This window comes from Scatophagus argus, chromosome 6 (genome assembly GCF_020382885.2).
Source record: "Scatophagus argus isolate fScaArg1 chromosome 6, fScaArg1.pri, whole genome shotgun sequence".
Classification (NCBI taxonomy): domain Eukaryota; kingdom Metazoa; phylum Chordata; class Actinopteri; family Scatophagidae; genus Scatophagus; species Scatophagus argus.
This window is the reverse complement of record NC_058498.1, coordinates 2,645,327-2,662,776: the sequence shown is the minus strand read 5'-3', so window position 1 is coordinate 2,662,776 and position 17,450 is coordinate 2,645,327. Positions and strand designations below refer to the sequence as shown.

The 17,450-nt window shown below is 43.5% G+C and overlaps 2 protein-coding genes and 1 non-coding gene across 3 annotated transcripts; all 3 read left to right on the top strand.

The window, feature by feature from the left end:
• Nucleotides 1-5,533: 5,533 nt before the first annotated feature.
• On the top strand, nucleotides 5,534-11,341 carry LOC124061001 (histidine-rich glycoprotein-like). The gene is made up of 8 exons (XM_046392484.1): nucleotides 5,534-5,576; nucleotides 6,021-6,261; nucleotides 7,220-7,333; nucleotides 7,674-7,761; nucleotides 7,997-8,163; nucleotides 8,880-8,987; nucleotides 9,466-9,552; nucleotides 10,278-11,341. Exons 2-8 carry the CDS (start codon nucleotides 6,046-6,048, stop codon nucleotides 11,046-11,048), a joined length of 1,551 nt encoding a protein of 516 aa, XP_046248440.1. The 5' UTR covers nucleotides 5,534-5,576; nucleotides 6,021-6,045; the 3' UTR covers nucleotides 11,049-11,341.
• Nucleotides 11,342-12,617: 1,276 nt separating this feature from the next.
• Nucleotides 12,618-15,663, top strand: LOC124060654 (fetuin-B-like). The gene is made up of 7 exons (XM_046391866.1): nucleotides 12,618-13,026; nucleotides 13,175-13,288; nucleotides 13,476-13,554; nucleotides 13,838-14,004; nucleotides 14,386-14,499; nucleotides 15,049-15,183; nucleotides 15,406-15,663. Exons 1-7 carry the CDS (start codon nucleotides 12,829-12,831, stop codon nucleotides 15,661-15,663), a joined length of 1,065 nt encoding a protein of 354 aa, XP_046247822.1. The 5' UTR covers nucleotides 12,618-12,828.
• Nucleotides 15,664-16,468: 805 nt separating this feature from the next.
• Nucleotides 16,469-16,540, top strand: trnah-gug. Its single transcript has one exon. It is a non-coding gene; the product is annotated as a tRNA-His (tRNA).
• The last annotated feature ends 910 nt before the right edge of the window (nucleotides 16,541-17,450 follow it).

Genomic DNA, 17,450 nt, shown 5'->3' with positions numbered 1-17,450 from the left:
TCTGTTAGGTAATAACTCAATGTCAGCCTGAATTTACTCTTCATAGAAGTTACCTCCCTTCCAGACTCAAAGTGTATTTATAAAGATATAAGCACAGCTCTCTAGTGCAATCTAAGGAAGGAACAACGTTTAACTCTATTTTAAGTCAACAAGTAAATTTTGACATCCCTCATGAGTTTATCAGGCCCTGTGGTAGTCAGTAACAACATGTACTTTTTCTATCCCTTCAAGGTTCATTAAAATCACACCAGTGGTGTAGCAGTTACTTCCTTTGAAGGTAACTCAGTACAGGATCACATGAGGGAAACCTGCAGCTGGACTGCTTTTTATAGGTCCAAACTTCCAGTGGTGAAGAAGTAGAGCACCAGTTTATTCATTTAAAATGTACTTTGCTGAAAGTAAACAAGTACTTATACATAGATATATAGAATAGAATGGAGTTAAGTCACAAAATGTTGTTCCCTGCTGTTGTAACACTGCAATTTCCCCTTTGTGGGACAAATAAAGGTTTTCTTATCCTATCTTATCTTTAAGTATTCAATATAAGGAATTTGACTGTTTGCATATTAAAGGTGCATTAACCAGTATCTGCCCACTAGGGGGCAGAGAATCTCCACTACAAGCTGACAGACACACAGCTGCAGGTGTTCACTTCGTTAAGTTGCTGTGGCTGCGGTGCGAGGACCTGTTCATCGCTGCCTGTAGCTTTATTTTACCCACCAAAAAGTCTGATATTCATATATTATATATTATATATCATATATTCTTTAGCTCTGGTTTGGTCTCCTCCAGCTTCTGATGAAAATGTTTGATTTCAACAGCTGCAAGTTTTCTTGAAAAGTTAGCAATTTGAAGCCAACTGCAACTGTTTTCATGATGAGTGTACAGTTTTGTCAGCCCTCAAATAAATGTAGCGGGGGATGAAAACTCAAATTTTGCTTCTGAAAGTGTCCAGACATGGAAATTCTCAAGTGCCCGCACTTATGTGTTTTAGCACAGAACTTCTATATTTGGTGTTCCAACACATTCAAGTATGTGGCCTAACTCGCATTAGTACTGACACCGCAGGTAAAACTTAATGGAAAATAACAGCATGACAGCAGTGACTGATAAATTTACGTTGTCATAATAATTTATTAAAACAATCACAAGAGAACATCTTATGCAATACCCCTAAGAGATCTGTGTGTGTGTGTGTGTGTGTGTGTGTGTGTGTGTGTGGATATGCTATATAGAGCACTCAGTGAACTGTGCTGTATCTCCTTCAGGGAGATCTGGCCCACCAGCGCGGTGATCACTTGATCCCAGAGCATCAGCACAGAGATGGGAAACGACAGCGACTGGAGTCTAATGTACAGTTCAGTTCATTAATGTGACAGTGTACTTTGCAGCGTCCTTATATAGAAAGTGACGCACAAGGCTGTTCAACACCTCGACCTTTCGTTGAGTAAGAGAAGTTTTTGTCCTTTGCTTTCATTTATCATCTTCATTATTTGCTCAGGAAACATGTCTGATGATATGACATGTACAGTATCACTGGGGAAAAAGGTTTCATGTCTTACAGCTCAGATCTCGAAAAAGTTGGGACGCTGTGGACCTGAAAACAAAATGCAGTCATTTGCAATCACACAGTGTTTACTGACAGCAGTTTGCCTGAGCCCGTGTAGCAACATCATTTCACAGAACGCGTTTACCTGAATGAACATCAAGCTGGTGTTTTCTGAGCAGTAACTTTCCCTGTCTGTTGTTAGCCCCGTCCCAACTGGTTTGAATTAAGTGTACATCAGAAAAGGCTCATTGAACCATCATATTCAGTTTTATTTTTATAAATATGTTCAAATGTAGGATTATTAGGGTCAAGGAAATTCTTAGAGCGACTCCAAACACTTACTGTGCAAACCCAAAGTGAGGAGCAGAGGAAATGATGGTAGCAGGTCTGAAGCACACTGTGGTGGGTTTTAAAGTCCCCCACCCGCCTCACAGTGAGACCTGATACAAACCTGAGACAAGCAGTCTGTCAGTCATGACCCCCAGGCCAGAGCCACACATGTTCATCATCTTTTGTCCTGTGCTGCTTCCAGCCCTATCATGTGAATCGCTGGTAATCAGTCAGCTGAATGGTGACATCAGAGATCTGTTGTGCATGTTCTGAATGCCTGAGGTGGTGACTTTACATGTGGCCAATGATGCGAATGCAGCTGAATGACGTGTGTGTGTGCGTGTGTGTGTGTAACACAACACGTAAGTTGTATGTACTGTTAAGGTCAAGATTTAAAGCCCCTAAGGAAGTATGGAACATTTCCCTAAAACTTTGCCTAATGTTTGCATCATTTATTGAATTTTATATAGTAAACATTCATTGATGTAAAGGCCCCTATTTTCTACATTTTGGAATGTAAAATAAATCTTCAGGTTTGCTTTATACCAAATATAGTGAAAACTGAGGTGGTCAAAATGATCAGCCCCCACGTGATTTTTCTTGCTTTCAAATGACACTTAGCCAATCAATCAGCTTTCAAACCACACCTGGGCAATCAGTCAGCACTTAGGGGAGCTTAGTGTCACTTGAAAACTTGATTAACAGGGACTGCTCGTAAATTCTTGGTCAGAAGTCATTTCATGCCTAAAAGTAAAGAGTCTGACACACACAGAGGAGACAGTGGATGCTCACCTTCAAGGGGAAGGCTGCACTGCCATTTCCAAGTGTTTCAGTGTCTGGAACTGCTGTGCGTTGCTTCATTGCAGCACAATGAGACATTCTGTTACAGACAAACCTGGGTGAGGTCAAAAGTGCAAGATCTCAAAAACTTTGGGGAGGAAAATAGTTAGAGATGTCAACAAGACAAGAGGAATTGAAATGATTCATACTCGATGCACTAACTGTTAAGTCCGACTGGCACACTCATCGGAAGCAGCTCCATATGTGTGTTAAACCGAGCGTCAGTAGTTGGTCCTGCATTGCAAAATGCTGCAGCACCACCTTGTGTCTGACATGAGACACTTCTCAAGGATTTACTTAAACATGATCTTTACGTCTTTGTCATTATTAGGTTTGCATATTCGTAAACAGAATCTAAATGCACCAAGTCAAGACAGAATCAAAAGCCAAGCAATGTGTTTTGGTTTCAAAGAAACATTACTTCTTTCCTTATCAGGACAAGATAATGGAGATGTTACAGCAGCCTCCTCTGACATTTTGCTCTGAGTGCCAGAGTGCCCCTTGTCCTTTTAAAACCTGTATTTAAGCAGCCACATGTCTTTGGAAAGACGTTGCATCAGAGGAGCACCTGGTCTTCTCCAATGCCTGTCTGCTGTGGCTACTGGCCAACTGTTGATGGGTGAAAAAATGTGCAGACAGCAACTTTTCTGTTAACTTTTTAACGCTTCAGAGGAAAACCTAAGAGAGTCAGTTTATTATGCTGAGCTTATCAGTATTGTACAACAGTGCATCATATTTATGTGGTCATTTAATAACTGCCAGAATGTAACTGTCACATAAATGTAGTGATGTAAAAAAGTTTTGTGGTGTAGAAGTACAGGTAGCATAAATTGGAAATACCTGAGTAAAGTACAGATACCTGAGGATGTAAGGCCCTCCACCTGGACACCAGGTGTCCCTGTTTCTTTTTGGTTATGTTTTGCAAGTACTGAATGGAGGGTCATGAGCTACATGAGCTTCACCTGCACCCTGTGTACTCCTCTGTTGTTCTGTAGTCTGGTTCTCTCTGAGGAGAGGTCACCTCTCTTTTTTAACGCCTCAGGTCAGCACTGCTGCCTGACAGGAACATGGTTCCTGGGCTTTGGTTTCCCCTGCTGTCAAACACATGCGTTAGGTCAGATCCCTAACTGAGGCTGGCTTTTGAGCTGGAGCTGCTGCCCTAAGTGCCATACGGTGGCTGCCCACTGCTTAACAGGGAGGGGTTAAAGAGAACAAGTTTCACTACGCTGTGGTGAGTACAATTGAGTGTAAAGATCCCTCTTCACCTTTTCACCCTTGGCCCATAAGGAGTGTATACACAAACCAGTTCTGCCTGTGTGCTCTGTGTTTGCTTTATCACAGGCAACTCATCTCATCAAGTTTTTCTTTGCTAAGTTCCAGTAATGGTCTGTGTCTGCGCCCTACAAGACATAACTGCAACCACTTCACTTTGGTTTGTCTCAGTGACTTGGACTTTTTGCGAAAAGTCCAAGTCACGAGTCAGTCAGGTTGGTTTGGCAGACAGGACTTTTCCCCGGAAGACTGGTGTTTGAATTTCTTTTTAACTTGTAACATAGTCACAGTTTGAAGCTGAAGGCCATTGACCAAGCTGTCATATGTGACATGTTGCAGCAGTTTTCAGAAACATACAACATATAACTGGTTATCCTGTGCTGTTATGCTGTGCAATATTTGTTTTCGTTTGAAACACAACAGCATGTCGCAATGTAACCTCAAATAAAGATCGGTTCCTGTTAACATGTTGACTTATGACTTGGATGTATTTGTTTTATTTGCTTAACCTCAACTTTCATGCTATTCAAATTCATTTTAGTCATCTAATATTACTATTGGGTGACATAAATTATTTAATTTAAGTGTGGGATATTCTTCATTAATCCAGCTCATGAGGGACAAATATCACATTCATGGCATCATTTTTATTTTATATGTTAACCCTCAGCGATGCAGACAATTTCCACCCCTGGCAGTCCTGCTGGATCTGTGCTTTTACTCTTAATATTAAGCACTTAATTCAAATTGTATGAGCAGTTGTGTCCCAATAACTCTGTGTCTTATGTAAGTGTACCTGTCAGAGTTGCAACACAGCAGCTGCACAAGAAATGTTGATTTTTAACCTGGTGATTCCATGGATTGTTTGTTTTGTTGTGACAAAGGTCACATGCTTCATGACGACTAATTTGTAAAACAAACTGTTGAAACTCATCAAATCCTGTTTAACATCAGTTTTTCTTACGGTGTACGCACATGGCTTATAAAGTTAAGCAAATGGAAAGACTTGGCGAAGGACGGGAAGGGAAAGATTGCAGTCATTCAAAATTGGGTGGTTTGTGTGGCGATGTGTTCGGGTGCAGTAGTGTATGAAATACTCAGAAGCATCACTGTTGTCCTGCATCTATAATCCTACTTCAGTAAACATGCAAAACCTGGTCAGAAAATGTGTGTAGCATTTAGTGACATTTAGTCATGAGAATGCAGATTGCACCCAGTTGAATGCCCCTTACCTCACCTTCCCCTCTAAAAACATGAAAAACCTCTCTGGAGTCAATATTTGATTTGTCCATTTTGGGCTACTATAGAAACATGGTCTTGCAACACGGCAGACTTAAACCCACAGGAAGTGTGGCAGGCTTTGAAGCCAGTTTTCCAGTAAGTTTATACTGTCAAAGTATTATATTGTGGGTTAGCAATGGCAGTGAAGATTTTAAATCACAGAAATGCACCAGTCAGTGGAAGGTTTCAGGTCACCACAGCTGCTTTGCTTTGATGTGATATAATCAAGGCCTATTGGCTCCATGTGTGGTGACCTGATACTGCTTTGTGCAGCAGGTACACTGACTAGGTGGGAGAACGAGCAGAACATTGGACTTCTGTTTGATTCTTTTACATTATTCTTTAACTTTTTGGATTGAGACAAGAGTTAAGTGGATCAAATGAGTGTGACTGAAGGCTGATCATCTCTCAACTGATAAGTTCCATTGGGCAAATCTGTACAGTAGCTGATTGGCTGACAGATCAACTGATGCAGCATTCTTAGATATGACTGTGTGCTTCGAGAGGGGGTGGGGGTCAATGGTTATATTTACCTGAGATGACCAGGAGGGCAGTGATTGTGTGTGTGTGTGTGTGTGTGTGTGTGAGAGAGAGAGAGAGAGAGAGAGAGAGAGAGGGAGAGAGAGGGAGAGAAAGAGTGTGGGTGTGCTCGCAGTAAACAGCAGCAGGATATAAAAGGTCACCCTCATCTTCTCTGGGCATCTCCCTCACCAGCCTGTATGTGAGTGTGTGTGTGTGTACTTGATAGAGACAGACAGAGTCATCACTTTACCATGAAGCACCGTGTGCTGTTGTCGCTGCTGTTGGCGCTGTGCTGCGTTCACATCCACGCTGCGCCGGTGGAGCATGCTGGCATGGAGCAGGGGTCGTGTGAAGACGCATCTGCATTGTTCGCTGCAGGACTGGCTCTCACCAAGATCAACCAGAACCAGAAGGAGGGCTACGTCCTCCACCTGCACCACCTGTCCAACGTCCACATGACAAAACATGTGAGTCCTGCTACTGTGTGGATGCAGTTTTGTTTCCATGTCGAGTAAACGGAGGCCATGCAGAAGGGAATTTATTTCCTTTGCTTTCTGTCCCAGCACCAGAAGAACTGACGATTTAAGTTTATATTTATAGAATATCAGGCTAATTGTTTTTCTCAGTCTGGGGCATGATCATTATCTATCAAACCAGTTTAAGTGACTTTTCGGATATCTGAGACTTTGCACAGCATCACAGTGGATTTCATCTGATAAATCTGATAAATTTTATCAGTCATTCAGGAGAGAACTTGAATTTTTACACTTGATTGCACATTTACAATTAAGCTGACCCTAAAACTATCCAATTATCCAAATAAGATACAGGATGTTTTCTTGAAATGGTGAAATGCATTCCATGATGGGATCATAGGAACCAACACCAGTTCTTTAAGTGACCAATCACATGTTTAGCTGCAGTGGATCCATCACGTTTGTATCTAAGTAAGTAAAAGTGAGTGTTTTTGCAGCCCTAGAAAGGACTGCATAACCCCGAAATACACAAAAAGTAAAAAAAAACCAAAACTATTAATTAAAAAACTAATTGGCAAGACATTAACACCTCTGGCAAGGACAATTTATCAGAGATGATGAAAGGAAAGTGACTAATGGTGATGTTTAAGGTGAAAATTAAGAATTACAATTCAGTCTCCCGGAGCTCATCTTGCAGCTTTTGGGTTCAAAATTCCTGTTAAATATGAGCCAAGGATGTTATTAGTGAGGTGTCACGCATGTAGATGAAGACAGAACTGTTTTGATCGACACCAAGGATTCCTCTCGCTGAAACGTCAGAACACGACAGTTAGACTTTAGTTACCACCAGTCATTTGAACCATCGTGCAATGAAGTGAAAACATCATTTCCATTAGGATGTTACTGACTGTAATCATTGTGTGTGTGTGTGTGTGTGTGTGTGTTACAGGACGAGACTGGCGTGGTTTTCTACCTGACTATGGACGTCGTTGAGACAAACTGCAGCGTTCTCAGTAAGAAAGACTGGAAGACCTGTGAGCCTCGTCCCACTCATGACACACCGGTTAGAAAACGCACACACACTCGCTCAAACTTGCATGCAGACATACTCCCAAACAGGTTAATCAATAGTCCACATACTGCTGCAGCCTTTGTCCCAACAAAAAAAATCAAGTGTTCTTCAACTTGTCTGACTGTGTTATTATAGTGAGTATTAAACTGTTTTGTTCTGGGTGTTTTGCCCTTCCACACACAGTAGCTCTTTTGTTAACAGAGGACTGAAAGAAGAAAGAACTTGGAATAACGAGACATATTGGCTGACTGCAACACAACAGACAATAAATAACACAAGAGTCTTCGCACTAAAGTTTTGCGTGTGCCAATCGTTGTATTGGTTCTTGCAGGTGTACGGACAGTGCAAAGCTGCCATCTATATCAACAGGCCACACAGAGTGGTGCGTCTCTACAAATACAACTGTGTTATCAGGCCAGGTAAGAAAAAAATACCATGAAAAGCAAATACAAGAAGTTATCTGAAGGAGACATTTAGACCCACACTGTGTTCAGTTCTGGGCTGATTGTCTTTTGTTTTGGAAATAAATGAAAGAAAATCCGACTTCTAAGACTCAGACTTGGTGAAATGAGACTGAGATTTTGTGCAGTAGGCTGCAAAACATTCTTGTGATACGTGGACATTCAGCACCACCTTTCTTTTGTCTCTGCTCAGTTCCTGCAGCTAAGGTGGGCGAGCTGTGTCCCGACTGTCCGACTCACATCGACAAGGCCAACGCTGAGGTGCAGAAGACTGTGTCTGTCTCACTGGACAAGTTCAACAAGGAGAGTGGCTTGCCCAATCGTTTCGCTCTGCTGCACGTCAGCCGCTCTCATGCCGGGGTAAGCTTTCCACCTGTGCAAAAGACATCATGAAGACATCAGGTGACTTACTGGATGCTCCCAGTGCAAAACAATAGAATATAATAGCAGAAGGTGACGTTCAGCGGCAGAACGGATTCTGCCAAGGCTTCTGTTTTTTCCAAACGGCAAACCAAAATATCTTCATCATTAACACATTATGGATAAAGTTTCTTAGCAAACGAAATGCAGCAAACTGCCCTAAATTAAAGAGACAGTTTGCCAGGATTGGTTAGCAGTTATGTGATGGTGACAGGTGAAGACAGGAAATGGGTGGAGAGAGGAGCACAACAGTTTGGACCATGTAGCATGTGTTGTAACCCTTCAACACAGTATCCCAGCAGCTTGTCAAACAGTCACAAAACTTAGTCAATAGATTTTGGCCTAAGCTAACCAAAGGCTTCTGTTGCCTAATCCTAACCACAGAGGATTGAAGCCCTGAATTCTTGTGTGAGAGTCCTTTGTACTCCTTCTGTCCTCCCCAACCACATCCCTGCAACTCCAGCGTGGTTTGTTACGTGTCAGCCGATCCTGTAGATTATGTTTCATGACTATACGACAAACTGCTGTGATTGTTTTGAACTCTCCATCTCACTTCTGACCTCTTGACCAACTCCTGACCAACGATCTTGATGTAGATACGTTGTTATGCATATTCCCCAATTAAAAGTTTTCTTTCTGTCCGTGTGTGTGTTCAGATGGGCATGATGACTCATTACAACGTAGAGTACACCATCCAGGAGACCACCTGCCCCAGTAGCGATGACACCACTAAAGAGTGCCCCATCATGGACTGCGAGTTCGCTGTGAGTCGTGACAAACTGTTGATTTTTGAACATTTTGCATTAGACCAGTGACTGTCTATTTTAATTTAAAGGATTTGTTTACACTGAAAATAAACATAATGATCCTTCATGTTAATCGGTCCACTCATTACATCTATTACTCCTCAAGACCCCGTCTTAAGTCTCAGCTTGTACTCTCATGGACTCTTTTGACAGAAATAAAATCAAAGAGCAGGGATTGCTTTTTAATTGTTATTCTGGCTTTCCATTTTTAAATGTTTTAATCCAGGAGATTATGAGTTTGCACTCACTACAGACATAGAACCATTTGAATAATCTCATGTTTCCACTCATAGCTCTAGACAAGAACGTTTTAACATCAGGAAGCAGGTTTATTAAAGAATCACTCTCAGATTCAGATTGTTTGCAGATTGGACTCCTTGGGAATAACCGCTCCTCTTCCTTTCCTACTTGTTTTTTCTTGTCCTTCTGTCTTCAGCACAAGGGCTTCTGTAAGGCGTCACTGTTCTACTCTCCCACTGGGGATGCTGACACCAGCGTCAAGTGTGAGATCTACGAGCCCGAGGTGAGCCTCACTAAGTCACGATTAAACACTTAGCATGACACTCATGCACTTATTTTATTTTCTCGATATCTGCAGGATGTATTGTGTCCCTACTGCTTTTAGCTGTCGTGGTGCCAGCTGTGTAGACAGTATTTACACCATGTTTAAACATTTGAATTATTTAGAGTAAGATGTAGCCGAAAAGTCCGGAAGAATAAAGTCAATAATCCTTCTCGCCTCACACTAGTGTTTACAAGGTCAAGAATGAACACTGAAAAGTACCTGAACCGCCGGTGTGCCATTTCAGTGGTCACCACTGAGACATTCAACTTGCTTGTAATTTGGTCAAGACTTAATTCAATTCAATTCAATTTAGACTAAACTCAATTTTAGAGAGAGAGATTCAACAAAACTCAACAATTTAAGGAACAGTTTTTAGATTTATTACAACTTACCTTCGTAGTTCAGGCAATAATTTCATCATTTGTCTCAAAAGTAGCAGCTGAGATCTGGGAACGTTGCTGTGATGACGTCCGATGATCTCAGTAATTATTTTGGTGATAAAATGTTTCATCATAAGATCCCAGTTGTAATAAAGTGTGATAGAATTTCCCTTGGGATCAATAAAGTATCTATCTATCTATCTATCTAGAGACAATTTAAGTAATGTTTTTATGGTTCTTAGTTGTGGTGGATGCAGCAGAGGTCACCCAATATGACTAATTTTATCTTTGTGTGATCTGCAGGCTGCTGAGAGAGAGAAGAAACTCCACCTGAAGGCTGACGAGATTGACCACAGCCACAATGACACACACGCTGACCAGGACCACACACACAGTGCCGACCAGACACACGACCACGTGCACGACCACACCAAGGGCCACGCTCATCGCAAAAAAAACCCCCATCACGCTGACAACAGCAACCATCACGTGGGCAGCAGCCACAGGCACGCTCACAATCACTCCCGCGACCACGGGCACGGCCACGGTCACGGGCACGGCCACGGCCACGGCCACGGGCACGGCCACGATCACGGGCACGGCCACGATCATGTGCACGCTCATCACGACAAGGCACACAACCACAGCGGCGACACGCCCAACCACCACCACAACTACAAGCATGCCGATGGCGTGCACAGCCACGAGCATGACCACGAGCTCGCTCTGGACCATGACCACAAGCACGCTCACCTGCACGAGCACGAGCACCACCATCATCACCACAAGCACGAACACGAGGCCACCGCCCACGACGACCCAGAGGGCACGGTGACGGTGCTGCCCCCCGTGGACCAGCCAGTGACTCAGCCTTCCACCCCTGACTCTGCCACTGGTCCTGAGGTGGGAGTCGTCCTGCCCCTCAAGCCCGACCCCGAGGTCCCTGGACACATGGAACCCATCATCGAGGCCTTCCCCACCTCAGTCTCAGCCCAGTGCACCTCCCCAAAGGCAGGAGACAAACTGGTGGACAAAATGTTCACTGAGGACCCCTTGTTCAAGTCAGGTGCATAAGGTGGCTCGTGGAACTCGGTTTGAGACTGAATAGAGTTTCAAAAAGGCACAGACCAAAGTGTATTGAAGGCAGGGAAAACAGATTTACTTCAGACACACTGACGGACAATGAAATGCTGAAAAAACAAATTAACTCTTTGACCCTCAGAGACTCACCCACATTCACGTGGAGGAACCATATTCAACAACATAAATCTTCATCATTGTACAATCAGGCTGTCACACATGAATGTTTCATATGTCTGTATGTTTCATATGCTGCAGAAAACAATAAATGGTACCACAAATACTCATCTGGTGTTGTTTGATTGATCAAAACCATCCATTAAGTGCTGATTGGTTCCATTAAGTGCTGTGGTTCCTGTCACTGCTGTCAAACAAAACGGCATGAAAATAATCCGTGAAATCCTAATGGAAACGTGACAGGCAGGAGATGGATTCTCTGAACGAGACCACGTCATTAGGGAAGTGGCTGTTTTGTGGTGAACCTACACCACATAATGTAAATGCACCTAAAATGGTTAAAAGTAGTTAGTTTCTTTTTGAAACTATCAGTTTCAGAGCATTAAGTGACCATGTGTAAAAATGATATGGACATACGGTAGCACTGAAGCACACGTAAGAATACGAAAAACTAGAAAGTGAGTTTAAGACTGTGCAGACTCCCACTGGCCACTGGCTCTGTATGTATGTATGTATGTATACACACACATATATATATATATATATAAATTTACCACCTAGAGGTGAAATTCCATCACCTTTCAGAAGATAACTAAATTGGTTTAATATGATATGTCCAATAATTACGGCAGTTTACCTGTAACAGTCCAAGCCCAAAAGATTTTGGCACATCACTGAATGACAGTTGAGCAGAATATTAAAGGAGAATGTTTGTACAGTTTATAACTTTCACACAGCTGACACACAAACCGTATCAACCACAGTCACTGCACCACCAATAATGTACACTGTGTGCATATTGTCTATGTGGGCATTTATTATTTGCGCTCAGCAAACAGCTCTTATCTGTGTTCTTTAGCCCCGCCAACTGCAAACGCAATTCTGGTTAGTTGCAAAAGCGACCAAGAAGAGAAGAGTGCACTCAATCAAAGTGAGGCACATGCTGATCACCTGTGGCCTCTACTGGCCGATTAGGAGGAGTGAGGAGTCAGCAGTCAGTGGCTGTATGAAACACAGCAGTGTTTTATACTAGTAAGTTTTTATTAGAACAACTGGTCCTAGAAAACAAAATATATTAGGTTGATGAGTCTAGCAGGAAATGACATTATCTACTTTTAAACCTCACTTTCACTATAAAATTTTGTCTGTTATGAGGCACAAAATCTGCAGGCTGGCTGGCAATCCAGTTGCCAACAGAAATACCTGTGGAGAACACTAGAAGTTGTCTGTTTCCACTTTAAAAATGTGTATTAGGTGTATTGTATTCCGTAAGGTTTTCTGTGGTTGAACTCCTCCTGTTCCTTAATGCACTATGACCCCTCAGTCAGCCTGAGCCAGCCATTGGCCTACAGAGCAGCAGATAGCAGCTGTTTGCTCATCCTTTGGGAAAGAGGGGAAAGTCCAGCATCAGCCTCACATGTGTCTCACCAAACCCTGTCTGTGAAAACCAGGATTACAGCTCTGCAAACTAGGGCCTGTTAGTCTTAATATTAAATTATCTACCATTATCTAATTCAGCTGGGTAAATTTAGGGTTTTCATTTGGCCCAGTTGGTGCGCGCACGTGTGTGTGTGTGTGTGTGTGTGTGTGTGACAGGATGAGTGTGTACCTGCTAGTCCTGTGTCTGGCTTTGCTGCAGCAGGAGGGAAGAGCCAGGCCAGACCCTCCAGGATGCAGCAGCCCTGAGCTGGTGAGAGTGGCAGAGGAGGCCCTGGAGCAGATCAACCAGGACCTGACGAATGGATACATCCTGAGCCTCAACAGACTGTACGACTTGTCTCACACTCCTGCAGAGGTGAGGGCATAAACAGTAAACATAAACAGTTTTTGAAGAAAGACAGTGGAAATGATGGAGAGACCTGCAGCCTGGTTTGCAGGAGGTAGAAAAATAATAACTTTGTGCGTGTGTATGCATGCATGTGTGTGTGTGTGTTTCCGTCCAGGAGAAAGCTGCGTCACTGTACAAACTGACCATCGATGTCATGGAGACCAAATGCCACATCACCAGCAGGAAACCATGGAAACAATGTGAAGTCAGACATATTGAAGACGTTCCAGTAGGTACCACACGGTGGCGTATCTTCACTCTGCACTGAGTGCTTTTGTCTCAGGCCCAAACCCCACTTGTTGTTTATTAAGCAGGAATTCCATTCAGCGTGAAGCTGCTTTCCCCTGAGATTCGTCTGTTTGTCTCTTTGTTGATTTGGTTGATCTGACCTGCATCTGTGTGTTTGCGTCCTGCAGGCGTATGGAGAGTGTGAGGTGTCTGCCCACGTCGACTCTCAAGTCAGACTTCAGAGCTACTCCTGTGCACTCCGTGAAGGTAGCTCGATGGAGTCATTTGGACTGGTCTGGGATTTGTTAACACAAAAACACTTTTACAAAGTCTCAGAGACAGAAAATGTTGCAGGCCTATTTTGCTGGCACTTTGGCACTCTGCTTTGATTTGGTCAACGTTTTTGTCCAAGTCAGGGCTAACACATCTGACTAAAGCAAGCTGTGAGGGGAAAGAGGGCTGAAAGGTGTCCTCAAAAGGGTCTGGGTTAGATCCAGTGCGGCCCAGCTGTGTTCCATTAATCTCTGACCCTGTTGATTATTGTGTTTAGTTCCTGCCACTGCCGTCGTGGATGTGTGTCCCGACTGTCCCACAGCTGATAACTTGAATGAGCCCGTCGTCAAGGAGACAGTCAATCTCTCCCTGCAGAGGTTCAATGAAGAGAGCCACCTGGCCAACCACTTCACTCTGGAGAACATTACCAGAGCCAGTTCACAGGTTAAGAAAGAACTAAATCAAGTAACCACATGAAGGAAATCTGTTTTGAGGGGTAATGTGACATCAGGGGTAATGTTTATTACATTATGCAGATAATGTGTCTCTTATTGTAAAGATATATCTCTTGTTTTGGGTTTTTATCAAGTGCATCCTTCCCACTGTGAGTCCTCTTGAGGTTAAACCTCAGTGGTTCTGTGCTCTTCAGACGATTGGCCACTTAAATGCAGCAGAACCAGAACAGTCGCCAGAATAAAGTGTTGACTGAACCGCATCAGAAACTTTGCAACCTAATTTTTAAAATAAATAGTTCACACATGTGCAGGATGCTTACACGTGTGTGTGTGTGTGTGTGTGTGTGTGTATGCCTGTGTGTCCTGTCAGTGGGTTTTCGGTCCATCCTACTTTGTGGAGTTCACCATCGTGGAGACGGTGTGTTCAAAGAAAACAGACGCCAGTGAACTGAGCGACTGCCCAGCGATGAACTGTCAGTTTGCTGTGAGTCTCTCTCTCTCTCTCTCTCTCTCTCACGCACACACACACACACCCACATGTATGAAGAGTATTTTCATACATGATTTATGACAATATGAGTATACAGAAAAGAACAACCAAACGGCTGATATTTGGATTGTTCCAAGCTGCAAATCATATGAACGTAGTGAATCTGACAAACAGTTATCATTTCACCACTTGCAACTAAAAATTCACTGCGTAGTGATACTCTGGAGGGACATGGGGCCATAACTCAACGTAAACAACATATCTGTTAAATAAGTTAAATGGTGATGGTTACACAGCAGCTAGCGTTTGTATTCAACCACTTCCTGTCTGTAAAATCAGGTGAGATGATAATGATTTGTCAGACTCCCTGCATTAAGAAGACTTGCAGCCTGTAACACAGCAGCACAACACTCTCCCATTCAAACTTCCTACCCTGAGCGTGACATCAGAGGAAAATGGCCTCTGTGTAAACGTGGTCTGTTGACCAGCTAAGATGTCACCACAGGCTGTAAAGTCAGCTGCTCTTTGCACCTTTTCTCCCAGCACAGAGGCTTCTGTCTGGGCTCTCACACGACCCAGGAGGACCAGTTTGAAATCAGACTCCCTGTGGGAAAGAAGCACAGCTCATTTCAGAATCGAAAGCCTGTTGAAGTGAAGTGCGAGATCTTCGAACCTGAGGTACCTGCTTCGACTGCAAAGCCACGCTGTAGGCCTTCATATAGCTGATCTTTGAAAAAACAAATCCTTCTGATCCATTCACCATTCTATTGATTTCACCTCTGACATTCTGACATTTAGTTCTATGAAGGCTCTTTCAGAACGTTTCTTCAGAGCTCCACTTTCCTGTGATGAGCAGAAGTTGAAACAGTTCGTCTCTTTCTGCTTTCTCTTCCCCTGTAGGCTGCCGTCGTGGAGGAGTTGGCCCACGCAAAAGCAGGCGGCGGGCACACCGGGCATCAGCATGACAACCACACACACCTGCACCCCCACGAGCACACACACTCAGACACACCCAGCTCAAAGCTCACCGTCTCCACAACACGGGGCTCCCTCGGCACTGTGGTGTACCAGCCTGCTCCCATCAGACCTTCCCCTGCAGCCGGCTCCTGTCCAGGCCCGCACAGACACAACCTGGGCTTAGGGAAACTCAGGCTCTGATTGGCTGGACCAAGACAGCTGATGTTTGATCAGTTTCTCTGCTACTGTTTTTCTGCAAGTTGTAATTAGTGTAAATACAGAAAACTGTGGCCTAAAAATAAAATAAAGGAGGATGTTAAGTTATGCCATCAATGATCCCTGTAAATAATCACATCGTGCTGATCTGCTGATTGTTTGATTAAAGCATTTACACAAAAAGACGTTTTCTGTCATGATATGAAATTAACTGAACAGGAGTTCTGGGGAGACAATGTAAAAGCAACCAATTTTTCACCTTAAATTGCAAGTTAATGATAATTTAATGAACCATGAAGGGTTACTTCGATCACTTAACCAACAGTTAGATTCATCTAATAATATTTACTTTCATTTTGCATATTTAGTTTAATTTATAGTATTAAACGTTCCAACTCTGTTGATCATCCGGCACGCTGGCTGTCTGCCAAAGGCGATAAATCTAAATATTTAGTTTTTTAATTGTTTACACGCATGATTTGGCAAATACAACACATCATCTCTAAGTGGAAGCTTTGTTACATGAGTGGTCTGACTCTCACCTCAGGCTGCCTCCTCCTGTTCATTAGCTCAGCTACAGTCTTAATAAAAACAAAAGACTAAACAAAATAAGAACAGAGAGCTGAAGCACGACCTGCACGCTGAGGTCTGATGCTTAATGACTAATTATGTTATAATACAACGCGGTATGAGTCGCCTCATTATAGCTCAGAGAGAGGTTCCTCCTCTTTCACCACCGACAGGTGCGGATCACGTGGTCTACCCCGCGTCCCCGTCCAGCGGTTAGCTCGCCGTGATCGTATAGTGGTCAGTACTCTGCGTTGTGGCCGCAGCAACCCCGGTTCGAATCCGGGTCACGGCAGGCTTTTGAGTTCGCACTGCGACTCCTGGACAACGTCGTGAGAGAGATGAAGGTTGTCGGTTGGTATAAGAAGCAGTTACTGACAAATGATCACAACAGGTTAACAGATCAGGCTGCTGACACTCATTTAGTGGAAAGTGGATTTACTTCCTCTGGTTGTGTGCCCCAAATTCTGTGAAAATCGGCATTATTAATTCAGCTTAAGAGGCAATACACAATACATTATCATGAAAACTGATCAGTAACCACAGCTTTACTGTGGGTGCAGGACGATCATGACAGCAGTTGTCAGCGCAGTCCTGGAAGAACAAACTTTCATTTTCCCACAGAATTTAATCAACAATTCTGTGGCAGAAACTGCACAATGTGAGTGTTAGAAAGTTTATTCATTGCAGAACTCCCAGTCAGAAACCACTTGAGTCCAAAGTCAGCCCACGCAGGCTGCGGTCAATGTGGTGTGTGCGTCGTCCACTTGGGACTAGAGTGTAAAATCACATCCAACTTGACATTATGAGTAAATAAAGTGAAAACTGTTTTAAAAGACAAACAAATGAGTTGAGGGAGTGGAAGGCAGCAGGAAACTGAAATTAGCAGGACACTTGGAGGGATCAGTTCATATAATGTCCACTTCTCTGTCTGCCAACAGGACAGCAGGACCACGTTTCAGTGTCAAGCTGAACTGAGGGCTGGAGCTACTGTGTGTGTGTGTGTCATTATATCAGGCTGAAAATGAACCCCCTCCTCGCCCTCCACAGGTTTACAGCACACGGAGTCAGGAGGAGCACTGCTGTGATTTGTGGCGACAGTTTCATGGGCTCGTTAAGGCCGACGCGCACAATGTGCTTGGTAGACTGAGAGAATGTGAAACAGTTCAGGGAAAAGAACAAACTACTGGACTCCAGTCTCCAAG